The sequence below is a fragment of the Oncorhynchus keta genome, chromosome 17 (genome assembly GCF_023373465.1).
Source record: "Oncorhynchus keta strain PuntledgeMale-10-30-2019 chromosome 17, Oket_V2, whole genome shotgun sequence".
Classification (NCBI taxonomy): Eukaryota; Metazoa; Chordata; class Actinopteri; order Salmoniformes; family Salmonidae; genus Oncorhynchus; species Oncorhynchus keta.
The window spans coordinates 62,461,671-62,483,568 of record NC_068437.1 but is presented as its reverse complement, the minus strand read 5'-3'; the positions used below and the strand labels follow the sequence as shown (position 1 = coordinate 62,483,568).

Here is a 21,898-nt window from a genome sequence, read left to right as displayed (position 1 = left end):
ACTCACTAAACAGAGAACATCCCTGGTCATCCCTACTGCCTCTGATCTGGAGGACTCACTAAACAGAGAACATCCCTGGTCATCCCTACTGCCTCTGATCTGGAGGACTCACTAAACAGAGAACATCCCTGGTCGTCCCTACTGCCTCTGATCTGGGGTACTCACTAAACAGAGAACATCCCTGGTCATCCCTACCGCCTCTGATCTGGTGGACTCATTAAACAGAGAACATCCCTGGTCATCCCTACCGCCTCTGATCTGGAGGACTCACTAAACAGAGAACATCCCTGGTCATCCCTACTGCCTCTGATCTGGCGGACTCATTAAACAGAGAACATCCCTGGTCGTCCCTACTGCCTCTGATCTGGAGGACTCACTAAACAGAGAACATCCCTGGTCATCCCTACTGCCTCTGATCTGGAGGACTCACTAAAAAGAGAACATCCCTGGTCATCCCTACTGCCTCTGATCTGGAGGACTCACTAAACAGAGAACATCCCTGGTCGTCCCTACTGCCTCTGATCTGGGGGACTCACTAAACAGAGAACATCCCTGGTCATCCCTACCGCCTCTGATCTGGAGGACTCACTAAACAGAGAACATCCCTGGTCATCCCTACTGCCTCTGATCTGGTGGACTCACTGAACAGAGAACATCCCTGGTCATCCCTACTGCCTCTGATCTGGCGGACTCACTGAACAGAGAACATCCCTGGTCATCCCTACTGCCTCTGATCTGGTGAACTCACTGAACAGAGAACATCCCTGGTCATCCCTATTGCCTCTGATCTGGTGGACTCACTGAACAGAGAACATCCCTGGTCATCCCTACTGCCTCTAATCTGGTGGACTCACTAAACAGAGAACATCCCTGGTCATCCCTACTGCCTCTGATCTGGTGGACTCACTGAACAGAGAACATCCCTGGTCATCCCTACTGCCTCTGATCTGGTGGACTCACTGAACAGAGAACATCCCTGGTCATCCCTACTGCATCTGATCTGGAGGACTCACTAAACAGAGAACATCCCTGCTCGTCCCTAATGCCTCTGATCTGGCGGACTCACTAAACAGAGAACATCCCTGGTCATCCCTACTGTCTCTGATCTGGAGGACTCACTAAACAGAGAACATCCCTGGTCGTCCCTACTGCCTCTGATCTGGAGGACTCACTAAACAGAGAACATCCCTGGTCATCCCTACTGCCTCTGATCTGGAGGACTCATTAAACAGAGAACATCCCTGGTCGTCCCTACTGCCTCTGATCTGGGGTACTCACTAAACAGAGAACATCCCTGGTCATCCCTACCGCCTCTGATCTGGTGGACTCACTGAACAGAGAACATCCCTGGTCATCCCTACTGCATCTGATCTGGAGGACTCACTAAACAGAGAACATCCCTGGTCATCCCTACTGCCTCTGATCTGGAGGACTCACTAAACAGAGAACATCCCTGGTCATCCCTACTGCCTCTGATCTGGTGGACTCATTAAACAGAGAACATCCCTGGTCATCCCTACCGCCTCTGATCTGGAGGACTCACTAAACAGAGAACATCCCTGGTCATCCCTACTGCCTCTGATCTGGCGGACTCATTAAACAGAGAACATCCCTGGTCGTCCCTACTGCCTCTGATCTGGAGGACTCACTAAACAGAGAACATCCCTGGTCATCCCTACTGCCTCTGATCTGGAGGACTCACTAAAAAGAGAACATCCCTGGTCATCCCTACTGCCTCTGATCTGGAGGACTCACTAAACAGAGAACATCCCTGGTCGTCCCTACTGCCTCTGATCTGGGGGACTCACTAAACAGAGAACATCCCTGGTCATCCCTACCGCCTCTGATCTGGAGGACTCACTAAACAGAGAACATCCCTGGTCATCCCTACTGCCTCTGATCTGGTGGACTCACTGAACAGAGAACATCCCTGGTCATCCCTACTGCCTCTGATCTGGCAGACTCACTGAACAGAGAACATCCCTGGTCATCCCTACTGCCTCTGATCTGGTGGACTCACTGAACAGAGAACATCCCTGGTCATCCCTACTGCCTCTGATCTGGTGGACTCACTGAACAGAGAACATCCCTGGTCATCCCTACTGCCTCTAATCTGGTGGACTCACTAAACAGAGAACATCCCTGGTCATCCCTACTGCCTCTGATCTGGTGGACTCACTGAACAGAGAACATCCCTGGTCATCCCTACTGCCTCTGATCTGGTGGACTCACTGAACAGAGAACATCCCTGGTCATCCCTACTGCATCTGATCTGGAGGACTCACTAAACAGAGAACATCCCTGGTCATCCCTACTGCCTCTGATCTGGAGGACTCACTAAACAGAGAACATCCCTGCTCGTCCCTAATGCCTCTGATCTGGCGGACTCACTAAACAGAGAACATCCCTGGTCATCCCTACTGTCTCTGATCTGGAGGACTCACTAAACAGAGAACATCCCTGGTCGTCCCTACTGCCTCTGATCTGGAGGACTCACTAAACAGAGAACATCCCTGGTCATCCCTACTGCCTCTGATCTGGAGGACTCATTAAACAGAGAACATCCCTGGTCATCCCTACTGCCTCTGATCTGGAGGACTCACTAAACAGAGAACATCCCTGGTCATCCCTACTGCCTCTGATCTGGAGGACTCACTAAACAGAGAACATCCCTGGTCGTCCCTACTGCCTCTGATCTGGGGGACTCACTAAACAGAGAACATCCCTGGTCATCCCTACCGCCTCTGATCTGGCGGACTCATTAAACAGAGAACATCCCTGGTCATCCCTACCGCCTCTGATCTGGAGGACTCACTAAACAGAGAACATCCCTGGTCATCCCTACTGCCTCTGATCTGGTGGACTCACTGAACAGAGAACATCCCTGGTCATCCCTACTGCATCTGATCTGGAGGACTCACTAAACAGAGAACATCCCTGGTCATCCCTACTGCCTCTGATCTGGAGGACTCACTAAACAGAGAACATCCCTGCTCGTCCCTAATGCCTCTGATCTGGCGGACTCACTAAACAGAGAACATCCCTGGTCATCCCTACTGTCTCTGATCTGGAGGACTCAGTAAACAGAGAACATCCCTGGTCGTCCCTACTGCCTCTGATCTGGAGGACTCACTAAACAGAGAACATCCCTGGTCATCCCTACTGCCTCTGATCTGGAGGACTCATTAAACAGAGAACATCCCTGGTCATCCCTACTGCCTCTGATCTGGAGGACTCACTAAACAGAGAACATCCCTGGTCATCCCTACTGCCTCTGATCTGGAGGACTCACTAAACAGAGAACATCCCTGGTCGTCCCTACTGCCTCTGATCTGGGGGACTCACTAAACAGAGAACATCCCTGGTCATCCCTACCGCCTCTGATCTGGCGGACTCATTAAACAGAGAACATCCCTGGTCATCCCTACCGCCTCTGATCTGGAGGACTCACTAAACAGAGAACATCCCTGGTCATCCCTACTGCCTCTGATCTGGAGGACTCATTAAACAGAGAACATCCCTGGTCATCCCTACTGCCTCTGATCTGGGGGACTCACTAAACAGAGAACATCCCTGGTCATCCCTACCGCCTCTGATCTGGAGGACTCACTAAACAGAGAACATCCCTGGTCATCCCTACTGCCTCTGATCTGGGGGACTCACTAAACAGAGAACATCCCTGGTCATCCCTACCGCCTCTGATCTGGAGGACTCACTAAACAGAGAACATCCCTGGTCATCCCTACTGCCTCTGATCTGGCGGACTCATTAAACAGAGAACATCCCTGGTCGTCCCTACTGTCTCTGATCTGGAGGACTCACTAAACAGAGAACATCCCTGGTCATCCCTACAGCCTCTGAACTGGAGGACTCACTAAACAGAGAACATCCCTGGTCATCCCTACCGCCTCTGATCTGGAGGACTCACTAAACAGAGAACATCCCTGGTCATCCCTACTGCCTCTGATCTGGCGGACTCATTAAACAGAGAACATCCCTGGTCGTCCCTACTGCCTCTGATCTGGAGGACTCACTAAACAGAGAACATCCCTGGTCATCCCTACTGCCTCTGATCTGGGGGACTCACTAAACAGAGAACATCCCTGGTCATCCCTACTGCCTCTGATCTGGCGGACTCATTAAACAGAGAACATCCCTGGTCGTCCCTACTGCCTCTGATCTGGAGGACTCACTAAACAGAGAACATCCCTGGTCATCCCTACTGCCTCTGATCTGGGGGACTCACTAAACAGAGAACATCCCTGGTCATCCCTACTGCCTCTGATCTGGGGGACTCACTAAACAGAGAACATCCCTGGTCATCCCTACTGCCTCTGATCTGGAGGACTCACTAAACAGAGAACATCCCTGGTCATCCCTAATGTCTCTGATCTGGAGGACTCACTAAACAGAGAACATCCCTGGTCATCCCTACTGCCTCTGATCTGGGGGACTCACTAAACAGAGAACATCCCTGGTCATCCCTACTGCCTCTGATCTGGTGGACTCACTGAACAGAGAACATCCCTGGTCATCCCTACTGCCTCTGATCTGGAGGACTCACTAAACAGAGAACATCCCTGGTCATCCCTACTGCCTCTGATCTGGAGGACTCACTAAACAGAGAACATCCCTGGTCATCCCTACTGCCTCTGATCTGGAGGACTCACTAAACAGAGAACATCCCTGGTCGTCCCTACTGCCTCTGATCTGGGGTACTCACTAAACAGAGAACATCCCTGGTCATCCCTACCGCCTCTGATCTGGTGGACTCATTAAACAGAGAACATCCCTGGTCATCCCTACCGCCTCTGATCTGGAGGACTCACTAAACAGAGAACATCCCTGGTCATCCCTACTGCCTCTGATCTGGCGGACTCATTAAACAGAGAACATCCCTGGTCGTCCCTACTGCCTCTGATCTGGAGGACTCACTAAACAGAGAACATCCCTGGTCATCCCTACTGCCTCTGATCTGGAGGACTCACTAAACAGAGAACATCCCTGGTCATCCCTACCGCCTCTGATCTGGAGGACTCACTAAACAGAGAACATCCCTGGTCATCCCTACTGCCTCTGATCTGGTGGACTCACTGAACAGAGAACATCCCTGGTCATCCCTACTGCCTCTGATCTGGCGGACTCACTGAACAGAGAACATCCCTGGTCATCCCTACTGCCTCTGATCTGGTGGACTCACTGAACAGAGAACATCCCTGGTCATCCCTACTGCCTCTGATCTGGTGGACTCACTGAACAGAGAACATCCCTGGTCATCCCTACTGCCTCTTATCTGGTGGACTCACTAAACAGAGAACATCCCTGGTCATCCCTACTGCCTCTGATCTGGTGGACTCACTGAACAGAGAACATCCCTGGTCATCCCTACTGCCTCTGATCTGGTGGACTCACTGAACAGAGAACATCCCTGGTCATCCCTACTGCATCTGATCTGGAGGACTCACTAAACAGAGAACATCCCTGGTCATCCCTACTGCCTCTGATCTGGAGGACTCACTAAACAGAGAACATCCCTGGTCATCCCTACTGTCTCTGATCTGGAGGACTCACTAAACAGAGAACATCCCTGGTCGTCCCTACTGCCTCTGATCTGGAGGACTCACTAAACAGAGAACATCCCTGGTCATCCCTACTGCCTCTGATCTGGAGGACTCATTAAACAGAGAACATCCCTGGTCATCCCTACTGCCTCTGATCTGGAGGACTCACTAAACAGAGAACATCCCTGGTCAACCCTACTGCCTCTGATCTGGTGGACTCACTGAACAGAGAACATCCCTGGTCATCCCTACTGCATCTGATCTGGAGGACTCACTAAACAGAGAACATCCCTGGTCATCCCTACTGCCTCTGATCTGGAGGACTCACTAAACAGAGAACATCCCTGCTCGTCCCTAATGCCTCTGATCTGGCGGACTCACTAAACAGAGAACATCCCTGGTCATCCCTACTGTCTCTGATCTGGAGGACTCACTAAACAGAGAACATCCCTGGTCGTCCCTACTGCCTCTGATCTGGAGGACTCACTAAACAGAGAACATCCCTGGTCATCCCTACTGCCTCTGATCTGGAGGACTCATTAAACAGAGAACATCCCTGGTCATCCCTACTGCCTCTGATCTGGAGGACTCACTAAACAGAGAACATCCCTGGTCATCCCTACTGCCTCTGATCTGGAGGACTCACTAAACAGAGAACATCCCTGGTCATCCCTACTGCCTCTGATCTGGAGGACTCACTAAACAGAGAACATCCCTGGTCATCCCTACTGCCTCTGATCTGGGGGACTCACTAAACAGAGAACATCCCTGGTCATCCCTACCGCCTCTGATCTGGAGGACTCACTAAACAGAGAACATCCCTGGTCATCCCTACTGCCTCTGATCTGGCGGACTCATTAAACAGAGAACATCCCTGGTCGTCCCTACTGTCTCTGATCTGGAGGACTCACTAAACAGAGAACATCCCTGGTCATCCCTACCGCCTCTGATCTGGAGGACTCACTAAACAGAGAACATCCCTGGTCATCCCTACTGCCTCTGATCTGGCGGACTCATTAAACAGAGAACATCCCTGGTCGTCCCTACTGCCTCTGATCTGGAGGACTCACTAAACAGAGAACATCCCTGGTCATCCCTACTGCCTCTGATCTGGGGGACTCACTAAACAGAGAACATCCCTGGTCATCCCTACTGCCTCTGATCTGGCGGACTCATTAAACAGAGAACATCCCTGGTCGTCCCTACTGCCTCTGATCTGGAGGACTCACTAAACAGAGAACATCCCTGGTCATCCCTACTGCCTCTGATCTGGAGGACTCACTAAACAGAGAACATCCCTGGTCGTCCCTACTGCCTCTGATCTGGGGTACTCACTAAACAGAGAACATCCCTGGTCATCCCTACCGCCTCTGATCTGGAGGACTCATTAAACAGAGAACATCCCTGGTCATCCCTACTGCCTCTGATCTGGAGGACTCACTAAACAGAGAACATCCCTGCTCGTCCCTAATGCCTCTGATCTGGCGGACTCACTAAACAGAGAACATCCCTGTTCATCCCTACTGTCTCTGATCTGGAGGACTCACTAAACAGAGAACATCCCTGGTCATCCCTACCGCCTCTGATCTGGAGGACTCACTAAACAGAGAACATCCCTGGTCATCCCTACTGCCTCTGATCTGGCGGACTCATTAAACAGAGAACATCCCTGGTCATCCCTACTGCCTCTGATCTGGAGGACTCACTAAACAGAGAACATCCCTGGTCATCCCTACTGCCTCTGATCTGGAGGACTCACTAAACAGAGAACATCCCTGGTCATCCCTACTGCCTCTGATCTGGAGGACTCACTAAACAGAGAACATCCCTGGTCATCCCTACTGCCTCTGATCTGGGGGACTCACTAAACAGAGAACATCCCTGGTCATCCCTACCGCCTCTGATCTGGAGGACTCACTAAACAGAGAACATCCCTGGTCATCCCTACTGCCTCTGATCTGGCGGACTCATTAAACAGAGAACATCCCTGGTCGTCCCTACTGTCTCTGATCTGGAGGACTCACTAAACAGAGAACATCCCTGGTCATCCCTACCGCCTCTGATCTGGAGGACTCACTAAACAGAGAACATCCCTGGTCATCCCTACTGCCTCTGATCTGGCGGACTCATTAAACAGAGAACATCCCTGGTCGTCCCTACTGCCTCTGATCTGGAGGACTCACTAAACAGAGAACATCCCTGGTCATCCCTACTGCCTCTGATCTGGGGGACTCACTAAACAGAGAACATCCCTGGTCATCCCTACTGCCTCTGATCTGGCGGACTCATTAAACAGAGAACATCCCTGGTCGTCCCTACTGCCTCTGATCTGGAGGACTCACTAAACAGAGAACATCCCTGGTCATCCCTACTGCCTCTGATCTGGAGGACTCACTAAACAGAGAACATCCCTGGTCGTCCCTACTGCCTCTGATCTGGGGTACTCACTAAACAGAGAACATCCCTGGTCATCCCTACCGCCTCTGATCTGGTGGACTCATTAAACAGAGAACATCCCTGGTCATCCCTACCGCCTCTGATCTGGAGGACTCACTAAACAGAGAACATCCCTGGTCATCCCTACTGCCTCTGATCTGGCGGACTCATTAAACAGAGAACATCCCTGGTCGTCCCTACTGCCTCTGATCTGGAGGACTCACTAAACAGAGAACATCCCTGGTCATCCCTACTGCCTCTGATCTGGAGGACTCACTAAAAAGAGAACATCCCTGGTCATCCCTACTGCCTCTGATCTGGAGGACTCACTAAACAGAGAACATCCCTGGTCGTCCCTACTGCCTCTGATCTGGGGGACTCACTAAACAGAGAACATCCCTGGTCATCCCTACCGCCTCTGATCTGGAGGACTCACTAAACAGAGAACATCCCTGGTCATCCCTACTGCCTCTGATCTGGTGGACTCACTGAACAGAGAACATCCCTGGTCATCCCTACTGCCTCTGATCTGGCGGACTCACTGAACAGAGAACATCCCTGGTCATCCCTACTGCCTCTGATCTGGTGGACTCACTGAACAGAGAACATCCCTGGTCATCCCTACTGCCTCTGATCTGGTGGACTCACTGAACAGAGAACATCCCTGGTCATCCCTACTGCCTCTGATCTGGTGGACTCACTAAACAGAGAACATCCCTGGTCATCCCTACTGCCTCTGATCTGGTGGACTCACTGAACAGAGAACATCCCTGGTCATCCCTACTGCCTCTGATCTGGTGGACTCACTGAACAGAGAACATCCCTGGTCATCCCTACTGCCTCTGATCTGGAGGACTCACTAAACAGAGAACATCCCTGGTCGTCCCTACTGCCTCTGATCTGGAGGACTCACTAAACAGAGAACATCCCTGGTCATCCCTACTGCCTCTGATCTGGAGGACTCATTAAACAGAGAACATCCCTGGTCATCCCTACTGCCTCTGATCTGGAGGACTCACTAAACAGAGAACATCCCTGGTCATCCCTACTGCCTCTGATCTGGAGGACTCACTAAACAGAGAACATCCCTGGTCGTCCCTACTGCCTCTGATCTGGGGGACTCACTAAACAGAGAACATCCCTGGTCATCCCTACCGCCTCTGATCTGGCGGACTCATTAAACAGAGAACATCCCTGGTCATCCCTACCGCCTCTGATCTGGAGGACTCACTAAACAGAGAACATCCCTGGTCAACCCTACTGCCTCTGATCTGGTGGACTCACTGAACAGAGAACATCCCTGGTCATCCCTACTGCATCTGATCTGGAGGACTCACTAAACAGAGAACATCCCTGGTCATCCCTACTGCCTCTGATCTGGAGGACTCACTAAACAGAGAACATCCCTGCTCGTCCCTAATGCCTCTGATCTGGCGGACTCACTAAACAGAGAACATCCCTGTTCATCCCTACTGTCTCTGATCTGGAGGACTCACTAAACAGAGAACATCCCTGGTCATCCCTACTGCCTCTGATCTGGAGGACTCACTAAACAGAGAACATCCCTGGTCATCCCTACTGCCTCTGATCTGGAGGACTCATTAAACAGAGAACATCCCTGGTCATCCCTACCGCCTCTGATCTGGAGGACTCACTAAACAGAGAACATCCCTGGTCATCCCTACTGCCTCTGATCTGGAGGACTCATTAAACAGAGAACATCCCTGGTCATCCCTACTGCCTCTGATCTGGGGGACTCACTAAACAGAGAACATCCCTGGTCATCCCTACCGCCTCTGATCTGGAGGACTCACTAAACAGAGAACATCCCTGGTCATCCCTACTGCCTCTGATCTGGCGGACTCATTAAACAGAGAACATCCCTGGTCGTCCCTACTGTCTCTGATCTGGAGGACTCACTAAACAGAGAACATCCCTGGTCATCCCTACAGCCTCTGATCTGGAGGACTCACTAAACAGAGAACATCCCTGGTCATCCCTACTGCCTCTGATCTGGCGGACTCATTAAACAGAGAACATCCCTGGTCGTCCCTACTGCCTCTGATCTGGAGGACTCACTAAACAGAGAACATCCCTGGTCATCCCTACAGCCTCTGATCTGGGGGACTCACTAAACAGAGAACATCCCTGGTCATCCCTACTGCCTCTGATCTGGCGGACTCATTAAACAGAGAACATCCCTGGTCGTCCCTACTGCCTCTGATCTGGAGGACTCACTAAACAGAGAACATCCCTGGTCATCCCTACTGCCTCTGATCTGGGGGACTCACTAAACAGAGAACATCCCTGGTCATCCCTACTGCCTCTGATCTGGAGGACTCACTAAACAGAGAACATCCCTGGTCATCCCTAATGTCTCTGATCTGGAGGACTCACTAAACAGAGAACATCCCTGGTCATCCCTACTGCCTCTGATCTGGGGGACTCACTAAACAGAGAACATCCCTGGTCATCCCTACTGCCTCTGATCTGGTGGACTCACTGAACAGAGAACATCCCTGGTCATCCCTACTGCCTCTGATCTGGTGGACTCACTGAACAGAGAACATCCCTGGTCATCCCTACTGCCTCTGATCTGGAGGACTCACTAAACAGAGAACATCCCTGGTCATCCCTACTGCCTCTGATCTGGTGGACTCACTGAACAGAGAACATCCCTGGTCATCCCTACTGCCTCTGATCTGGCGGACTCACTGAACAGAGAACATCCCTGGTCATCCCTACTGCCTCTGATCTGGTGGACTCACTGAACAGAGAACATCCCTGGTCATCCCTACTGCCTCTGATCTGGTGGACTCACTGAACAGAGAACATCCCTGGTCATCCCTACTGCCTCTAATCTGGTGGACTCACTAAACAGAGAACATCCCTGGTCATCCCTACTGCCTCTGATCTGGTGGACTCACTGAACAGAGAACATCCCTGGTCATCCCTACTGCCTCTGATCTGGTGGACTCACTGAACAGAGAACATCCCTGGTCATCCCTACTGCATCTGATCTGGAGGACTCACTAAACAGAGAACATCCCTGGTCATCCCTAATGTCTCTGATCTGGAGGACTCACTAAACAGAGAACATCCCTGGTCATCCCTAATGTCTCTGATCTGGAGGACTCACTAAACAGAGAACATCCCTGGTCATCCCTACTGCCTCTGATCTGGCGGACTCACTAAACAGAGAACATCCCTGGTCATCCCTACTGCCTCTGATCTGGAGGACTCACTAAACAGAGAACATCCCTGGTCATCCCTACTGCCTCTGATCTGGAGGACTCACTAAACAGAGAACATCCCTGGTCATCCCTACTGCCTCTGATCTGGAGGACTCACTAAACAGAGAACATCCCTGGTCATCCCTAATGCCTCTGATCTGGAGGACTCATTAAACAGAGAACATCCCTGGTCGTCCCTACTGCCTCTGATCTGGTGGACTCACTAAACAGAGAACATCCCTGGTCATCCCTACTGCCTCTGATCTGGAGGACTCACTAAACACAAATGCTTCGTTTGTAAATGATGTCTGAGTGTTGGAGTGTGTCCCGAGCCGTCTGTTTTGCATAAATTAGAAAATTAGAAATGATTTATACTTTTCCTTTTAATACTTAAGTATATTTTAGCAATTACGTTTACTTTCAATACTTGATTAAATATATTTAAAACCAAATACTTTTAGACTTTTACTCAGTGTAGTATTTTACAGGGTGACTGTCACATTTACTTTAGTCATTTCCTATGACTGATCCTTTAAACCGCTTGGTGTTGAACCTATCTATCTTGTGAAAAGGGCAAAGCAAGGTGAAAAGGGTGAGATAAATCATGTAATTGAAGCCGCTTGGTGTTGAACCTATCTATCTGGTGAAAAGGGCAAAGCAAGGTGAAAAGGGTGAGATAAATCATGTAATTGAAGCCGCTTGGTGTTGAACCTATCTATCTGGTGAAAAGGGTGAGATAAATCATGTAATTGAAGAGGCTACTTTGAGGAAGATGGATTCTTAAAGACAGAAAGACAGGAGGCATAAAGATGGGATAGAGAAAATACAGAGAACGTGAGGTAGGAAGAGAGGAGGAAGAAGGAGAGAGAGAAAATAGGAGACACCGACTTAACAGACACCAACACAAGAGACACCGACTGAAGAGACACCGACTGAAGAGACACCGACTGAAGAGACACCGACACAAGAGACACCGACTGAAGAGACACCGACACAAGAGACACAAGAGACACCGACACAAGAGACACTGACACAAGAGACACTAACAAAAGAGACACCGACTGAAGAGACACCAACACAAGAGGCACCAACACAAGAGACACGGACTGAAGAGACACCGACACAAGAGACACCAACACAAGAGACACTGACACAAGAGACACCAACACAAGATACACTGACACAAGAGACACCGACACAAGAGACACCGACACAAGAGACACTGACTGAAGAGACACAAGAGACACCGACACAAGAGACACAAGAGACACCAACACAATAGACACCAACACAAGAGACACAAGAGACACCGACACAAGAGACACAAGAGACACCAACACAATAGACACCGACACAAGAGACACCAACACAAGAGACACCGACACAAGAGACACCGACACAAGAGACACCGACTGAAGAGACACCGACACAAGAGACACAAGAGACACGGACTGAAGAGACACAAGAGACACCGACACAAGAGACACAAGAGACACCAACTGAAGAGACACAAGAGACACCGACACAAGAGACACAAGAGACACTGACACAAGAGACACTAACAAAAGAGACACCGACTGAAGAGACACCAACACAAGAGGCACCAACACAAGAGACACGGACTGAAGAGACACCGACACAAGAGACACCAACACAAGAGACACTGACACAAGAGACACCAACACAAGATACACTGACACAAGAGACACCGACACAAGAGACACCGACACAAGAGACACAATAGACACCAACACAAGAGACACAAGAGACACCGACACAAGAGATACAAGAGACACCAACACAATAGACACCGACACAAGAGACACCAACACAAGAGACACCGACTGAAGAGACACCGACACAAGAGACACCGACTGAAGAGACACCGACACAAGAGACACAAGAGACACCGACACAAGAGACACTGACACAAGAGACACAAGAGACACCGACACAAGAGACACTGACACAAGAGACACCGACTGAAGAGACACCGACACAAGAGAAACAAGAGACACCGACTTAACAGACACCAACACAAGAGACACCGACACAAGAGACATCGACACAAGAGACACGGACTGAAGAGACACAAGAGACACCGACACAAGAGACACAAGAGACACCAACACAAGAGACACAAGAGACACCGACTGAAGAGACACCGACACAAGAGACACCGACACAAGAGACACAAGAGACACTAACAAAAGAGACACCGACTGAAGAGACACCGACTGAAGAGACACCAACACAAGAGGCACCAACACAAGAGACACTGACACAAGAGACACTAACAAAGAGACACTGACACAAGAGACACAAGAGACACCGACACAAGAGACACAAGAGACACCAACACAAGAGACACCGACACAAGAGACACAAGAGACACCAACACAATAGACACCGACACAAGAGACACCGACACAAGAGACACAAGAGACACCGACACAAGAGACACAAGAGACACCGACACAAGAGACACTGACACAAGAGACACCAACACAAGAGACACAAGAGACACCGACACAAGAGACACAAGAGACACCAACACAAGAGACACCGACACAAGAGACACAAGAGACACCAACACAATAGACACCGACACAAGAGACACCGACACAAGAGACACAAGAGACACCGACACAAGAGACACCGACACAAGAGACACCGACACAAGAGACACAAGAGACACCAACACAAGAGACACCGACACAAGAGACACCAACACAAGAGACACAAGAGACACCGACACAAGAGACACAAGAGACACCGACACAAGAGACACCGACACAAGAGACACAAGAGACACCGACACAAGAGACACTGACACAAGAGACACCGACTGAAGAGACACCGACACAAGAGACACCAACACAAGAGGCACCAACACAAGAGACACGGACTGAAGAGACACCGACACAAGAGACACCAACACAAGAGACACGGACTGAAGAGACACAAGAGACACCGACACAAGAGACACCGACACAAGAGACACTGACACAAGAGACACCGACACAAGAGACACCGACACAAGAGACACCGACTGAAGAGACACCGACACAAGAGACACCAACACAAGAGACACCGACACAAGAGACACCGACACAAGAGACACCGACACAAGAGACACCAACACAAGAGACACCAACAGAAGAGACACCGACTGAAGAGACACCGACTGAAGAGACACCGACACAAGAGACACCGACACAAGAGACACCGACACAAGAGACACTGACACAAGAGACACCGACTGAAGAGACACCAACACAAGAGGCACCAACACAAGAGACACGGACTGAAGAGACACCGACACAAGAGACACCAACACAAGAGGCACCAACACAAGAGACACGGACTGAAGAGACACCGACACAAGAGGCACCAACACAAGAGACACGGACTGAAGAGACACAAGAGACACCGACACAAGAGACACCGACACAAGAGACACTGACACAAGAGACACCAACACAAGAGACACGTACCGAAGAGACACAAGAGACACCAACACAAGAGACACAAAAGACACCAACACAAGAGACACCGACTGAAGAGACACCGACACAAGAGACACAAGAGACACCTACTGAAGAGACACAAGAGACACCAACACAAGAGACACAAGAGACACCGACACAAGAGACACTGACTCAAGAGACACAAGAGACACCGACACAAGAGACACAAGAGACACCAACACAATAGATACGACACAAGAGACACTGACTGAAGAGACACAAGAGACACCGACACAAGAGACACTGACTGAAGAGACACAAGAGACACCAACACAAGAGACACAAGAGACACAAGAGACACAAAAGACACCAACACAAGAGACACCGACTGAAGAGACACCGACACAAGAGACACAAGAGACACCTACTGAAGAGACACAAGAGACACCAACACAAGAGACACAAGAGACACCAACACAAGAGACACCGACACAAGAGACACAAGAGACACCAACACAAGAGACACAAGAGACACAAGAGACACCGACACAAGAGACACACCGACACAAGAGACACTGACTGAAGAGACACAAGAGACACCAACACAAGAGACACAAGAGACACAAGAGACACAAGAGACACAAGAGACACAAGAGACGCCGACACGAGACACAAGAGACACAAGAGACACTGACACAAGAGACACTGATACAAGAGACACTGACTGAAGAGACACAAGAGACACCAACACAAGAGACACAAGAGACACCGACACAAGAGACACAAGAGACAAAAGAGACACCGACACAAGAGACACAAGAGACACAAGAGACACAAGAGACACCGACACAAGAGACACTGACACAAGAGACACGTACCGAAGAGACACAAGAGACACCAACACAAGAGACACCGACACAAGAGTAACCGACACAAGAGACACAAGAGACACTGACACAAGAGACACCGACTGAAGAGACACTGACACAAGAGACACAAGAGACACCGACACAAGAGACACAAGAGATACCAACACAAGAGACACAAGAGACACCGACACAAGAGACACAAGAGACACTGACTGAAGAGACACAAGAGACACCGACACAAGAGACACTGACTGAAGAGACACAAGAGACACCGACACAAGAGACACAAGAGACACGTACTGAAGAGACACAAGAGACACCAACACAAGAGACACAAGAGACACCAACACAAGAGACACCGACACAAGAGACACAAGAGACACCAACACAAGAGACACAAGAGACACAAGAGACACCGACACAAGAGACACAAGAGACACTGACACAAGAGACACTGACTGAAGAGACACAAGAGACACCAACACAAGAGACACGTACTGAAGAGACACAAGAGACACCAACACAAGAGACACAAGAGACACCGACACAAGAGACACCAACACAAGAGACACCGACACAAGAGACACCGACACAAGAGACACTGACACAAGAGACACAAGAGACACAGACACAAGAGACACTGACACAAGAGACACAAGAGACACCGACACAAGAGACACAAGAGACACCGACACAAGAGACACAAGAGACACCGACTGAAGAGACACAAGAGACACCGACACAAGAGACACCGACTGAAGAGACACCGACACAAGAGACACCGACACAAGAGACACCAACTGAAGAGACACCGACACAAGAGACACAAGAGACACCGACACAAGAGACACCAACTGAAGAGACACCGACACAAGAGACACAAGAGACACCAACACAAGAGACACCGACACAAGAGACACCGACTGAAGAGACACCGACACAAGAGACACCAACACAAGAGACACCGACACAAGAGACACCGACTGAAGAGACACCAACTGAAGAGACACCGACACAAGAGACACCGACACAAGAGACACAAGAGACACCGACTGAAGAGACACCGACTGAAGAGACACCGACACAAGAGACACCGACTGAAGAGACACCGACTGAAGAGACACCGACACAAGAGACACCGACTGAAGAGACACAAGAGACACCGACTGAAGAGACACCGACACAAGAGACACCGACACAAGAGACACCGACTGAAGAGACACAAGAGACACCGACACAAGAGACACCGACTGAAGAGACACCAACTGAAGAGACACCGACACAAGAGACACCGACTGAAGAGACACCGACACAAGAGACACCGACTGAAGAGACACCGACTGAAGAGACACCGACTGAAGAGACACCGACTGAAGAGACACCGACACAAGAGACACCGACTGAAGAGACACCGACACAAGAGACAGACACTTATAGCGTCCTAGATATAAAATCCAATCTTAGGCAGAGGGCAGAGAGAGAACGATGAGAGAAAGAGGGGACGAGGTATTGAAGGACTGAATTAAATCATACAAGGCAGGAGGTGTGAGAATGAAGGGAGGTGCGAATCGAAAGAGGGAAGAGAAGCTAAATGAACCTGCTCGTTTTGCCCGTCCTTCCTCCTACTCTCTACCTCCCTCCTCCAGTATGTCTGCTGCAACAGTCTATGTGCCGGGGGGCAGGGTCAGTCTGGTACGTCTGGTGTAATTCTCCTGTCTCTTTTGGTGTCTTGTGTGAATTTAAGTATGCTCCCTCTAATTCTCTCTCTCCCTCCACTCCAGGAGTACCTGAGCCCTAGGACAATGTCTTACCTGTCCTGATGACTCTCTCTCTCTACCGCACCTGCTGTCTCGACCTCTGAATGACCCTGCTGGTCATCTATGAACATCTTGAAGAACAATCTGGTCTTTAATGGCCATGTGCTCTCTCCACCCGACACAGCCAGTAGATGACTGGCCACCCCTCAGAGCCTGGTTCCTCTCCACCCGACACAGCCAGTAGATGACTGGCCACCCCTCAGAGCCTGGTTCCTCTCCACCCGACACAGCCAGTAGATGACTGGCCACCCCTCAGAGCCTGGTTCCTCTCCACCCGACACAGCCAGTAGATGACTGGCCACCCCTCAGAGCCTGGTTCCTCTCCACCCGACACAGCCAGTAGATGACTGGCCACCCCTCAGAGCCTGGTTCCTCTCCACCCAGCACGGCCAGAAGAGGACTGGCCACCCCTCAGAGCCTGGTTCCTCTCCACCCGACACAGCCAGTAGATGACTGGCCACCCCTCAGAGCCTGGTTCCTCTCTACCCGGTACAGCCAGAAGAGGACTGGCCACCCCTCAGAGCCTGGTTCCTCTCTACCCGGTACAGCCAGAAGAGGACTGGCCACCCCTCAGAGCCTGGTTCCTCTACCCGGTACAGCCAGAAGAGGACTGGCCACCCCTCAGAGCCTGGTTCCTCTCTACCCGGTACAGCCAGAAGAGGACTGGCCACCCCTCAGAGCCTGGTTCCTCTCTAGGTTTCTTCCTAGGTTCTGGCCTTTCTATGGAGTTTTTCCAAGCCACCATGCTTCTACACCTGCATTGCTTGCTGTTTGGGGTTTTAGGCTGGGTTTCTGTACAGCACTTTGTGACATCAGCTAGTTTGATACTCTCACCGTCCCCCCAACTCTAGAGACTCGAGATGAGAGAAACGCTAGTAACCTTGTGATCCGTACCATCAACAGTATAAATGATCCAACCTGGTTCCTGAGCCGTACCATCTACGGTAGATAAGATCTAACCTGGTTCCTGACCCGTACCATCTACAGAAGATACCATCTAACCTGGTTCCTGACCCATACCATCTACAGAAGATACCATCTAACCTGGTTCCTGACCCATACCATCTACAGAAGATACCATCTAACCTGGTTCCTGAGCCGTACCATCTACGGTAGATACCATCTAACCTGGTTCCTGAGCCGTACCATCTACGGTAGATACCATCTAACCTGGTTCCTGACCCGTACCATCTACAGAAGATACCATCTAACCTGGTTCCTGACCCGTACCATCTACAGAAGATACCATCTAACCTGGTTCCTGATCCGTACCATCTACAGAAGATACCATCTAACCTGGTTCCTGACCCATACCATCTCCAGAAGATACCATCTAACCTGGTTCCTGATCCGTACCATCTACAGAAGATACCATCTAACCGGGTTCCAGATCCGTACCATCTACAGAAGATACCATCTAACCTTGTTCCTGACCCGTACCATCTACAGAAGATACCATCTAACCTGGTTCCTGAGCCGTACCATCTACAGAAGATACCATCTAACCGGGTTCCTGACCCATAACATCTAGAGAAGATACCATCTAACCTGGTTCCTGAACCGTACCATCTACAGAAGATACCATCTAACCTGGTTCCTGACCCGTACCATCTACAGAAGATACCATCTAACCTGGTTCCTGACCCATAACATCTAGAGAAGATACCATCTAACCTGGTTCCTGACCTGTACCATCTATAGAAGATACCATCTAACCGCATCTGTTAGTGTCTAGTCATTATATCTCTACAGAAGATACCATCTAACATGGTTCCTGAACTGTACCATCTTCCTGAAGATACCATCTAACCTGGTTCCTGACCTGTACCATCTACAGAGATACCATCTAACCTGGTTCCTGACCCGTACCATCTACAGAAGATACCATCTAACCTTGTTCCTGACCCGTACCATCTACAGAAGATACCATCTAACCTGGTTCCTGACCCGTACCATCTACAGAAGATACCATCTTAACCTGGTTCCTGACCCGTACCATCTACAGAAGATACCATCTAACCTGGTTCCTGAGCCGTACCATCTATAGAAGATACCATCTAACCTGGTTCCTGACCCGTACCATCTACAGAGATACCATCTAACCTGGTTCCTGACCCGTACCATCTATAGAAGATACCATCTAACCTGGTTCCTGATCCGTACCATCTACAGAATATACCATCTAACCTGGTTCCTGACCCATAACATCTAGAGAAGATACCATCTAACCGCGTCTGTTAGTGTCTCGTCATTATATCTCTACAGTACCATCTCCCTGGTGTCTGTTAGTGTCTAGTCATTATATCTCAACAGTACCATCTCCCTGGTGTCTGTTAGTGTCTAGTCATTATATCTCTACAGTACAATCTCCCTGGTGTCTGTTAGTGTCTAGTCATTATATCTCTACAGTACCATCTCCCTGGTGTCTGTTAGTGTCTAGTCATTATATCTCTACAGTACCATCTCCCTGGTGTCTGTTAGTGTCTAGTCATTATATCTCTACAGTACCATCTCCCTGGTGTCTGTTAGTGTCTAGTCATTATATCTCTACAGTACCATCTCCCTGGTGTCTGTTAGTGTCTAGTCATTATATCTCTACAGTACCATCTCCCTGGTGTCTGTTAGTGTCTAGTCATTATATCTCTACAGTACCATCTCCCTGGTGTCTGTTAGTGTCTAGTCATTATATCTCTACAGTACCATCTCCCTGGTGTCTGTTAGTGTCTAGTCATTATATCTCTACAGTACCATCTCCCTGGTGTCTGTTAGTGTCTAGTCATTATATCTCTACAGTACCATCTCCCTGGTGTCTGTTAGTGTCTAGTCATTATATCTCTACAGTACCATCTCCCTGGTGTTTGTTAGTGCTGTAACTCACCTTTTGGGTCTGAGTCCTCCGGTCTGCATGTGACTCTGGACCGTCTGCCACTTCCCGGGCTTCTCCCCCGACATCACCATGCTGGTTCCCCCAGACATGGAGCTACTTCCACCTCCAGACATCATGCTCTTCATACTGTCACTGCGAAAGGGACCTGCTGGACCCCCACCATCCCCTCTCCCCCCCACCACCCCACTAGGAAGGAGAGACAGGGGGAAATAGCCGACACGGCAGAGACAGAGAGAGACAGGAGGAGGAGGAAAAAGACAGGAACAAGAAGAAGAGGAAGATAGAAAGAGGACAACGTGAGAGAGAGAGAGGAGGGAGGGTCATCACCATGTTGTAATGCTACAGAGAGAGAGATTGAGCAACAACAGGGTAAAGGAAGCAAAGTCGATCCGGTGTGGAGATGTGTTAAAGGTGAATTACATCAGGAGAGGAGAGGGGAGGGGAGGAGAAGAGAAGAGAAGAGAAGAGAAGAGAAGAGAAGAGAGGAGAGGGAGAGGAGAGGAGAGGAGAGGAGAGGAGAGGAGAGGAGAGGAGAGGAGAGGAGAGGAGAGGGGAGGGGAGGGGAGGGGAGGGGAGGGAGGAGAGGAGAGGGAGAGGAGAGGAGAGGAGAGGAGAGGAGAGGAGAGGAGAGGAGAGGAGAGGAGAGGAGAGGAGAGGAGAGGAGAGGAGAGGAGAGGAGAGGAGAGGAGAGGAGAGGAGAGGGAGAGGGGAGGGGAGGGGAGGGGGAGGGAGGAAGAGGAAGAGGAGAGGAGAGGAGAGGAGAGGAGAGGAGAGGAGAGGAGAGGAGAGGAGAGGAGAGGAGAGGAGGAGAGGAGGGAGGGGAGGGGAGGGGAGGGGAGGGGAGAGGAGAGGAGAGGAGAGGAGGAGAGGAGAGGAGAGGAGAGGAGAGAGAGGAGAGGAGAGGAGAGGAGAGGAGAGGGAGAGGAGAGGAGAGGAGAGGAGAGGAGAGGAGAGGAGAGGAGAGGAGAGGATTCACTGGGGAGCCTGTGAAGGGTTATGTACCACAGGGAACATAACACTGCTGCTACCTGGCACTCCAACCACGGTGTACGAATGAAGAGTGGAACGAGACCAGTCTTTAGTCTCCACAACTCAGCTTAGACAACCACTAGCTATATGCTCTGGTCAAGAGCAGTGCTCTATAAATGATACAAGGTATCACTTGGAACCCAGCTAAGCTTATGCCCACTGTGTTATCGTGGCAGCTGGTGTGGGGACTGCCTGTGCCATTAAACCCCTACAACTCATCCAGAACGCCGCAGCCCGTCTGGTGTTCAACCTTCCCAAGTTCTCTCACGTCACCCCGCTCCTCCGCTCTCTCCACTGGCTTCCAGTTGAAGCTCGCATCCGCTACAAGACCATGGTGCTCGCCTACGGAGCTGTGAGGGGAACGGCACCTCAGTACCTCCAGGCTCTGATCAGGCCCTACACCCAAACAAGGGCACTGCGTTCATCCACCTCTGGCCTGCTCGCCTCCCTACCACTGAGGAAGTACAGTTCCCGCTCAGCCCAGTCAAAACTGTTCGCTGCTCTGGCCCCCAATGGTGGAACAAACTCCCTCACGACGCCAGGACAGCGGAGTCAATCACCACCTTCCGGAGACACCTGAAACCCCACCTCTTCAA

General features: G+C 50.6%; 1 protein-coding gene across 2 annotated transcripts in view; it reads right to left on the bottom strand.

Moving 5' to 3' along the window:
- Window positions 1-20,409, bottom strand: part of LOC118379727 (synaptotagmin-7-like) — a 167,739-nt gene extending 147,330 nt beyond the window's left edge. For both annotated transcript variants that reach the window (XM_052466995.1, XM_052466996.1), the window contains exon 1: window positions 20,265-20,409. In XM_052466995.1, the coding sequence (XP_052322955.1) occupies window positions 20,265-20,398 (134 nt within the window). In that variant the 5' untranslated portion in view covers window positions 20,399-20,409. The remainder of the gene's footprint in view (window positions 1-20,264) is intronic.
- Window positions 20,410-21,898: the final 1,489 nt, after the last annotated feature.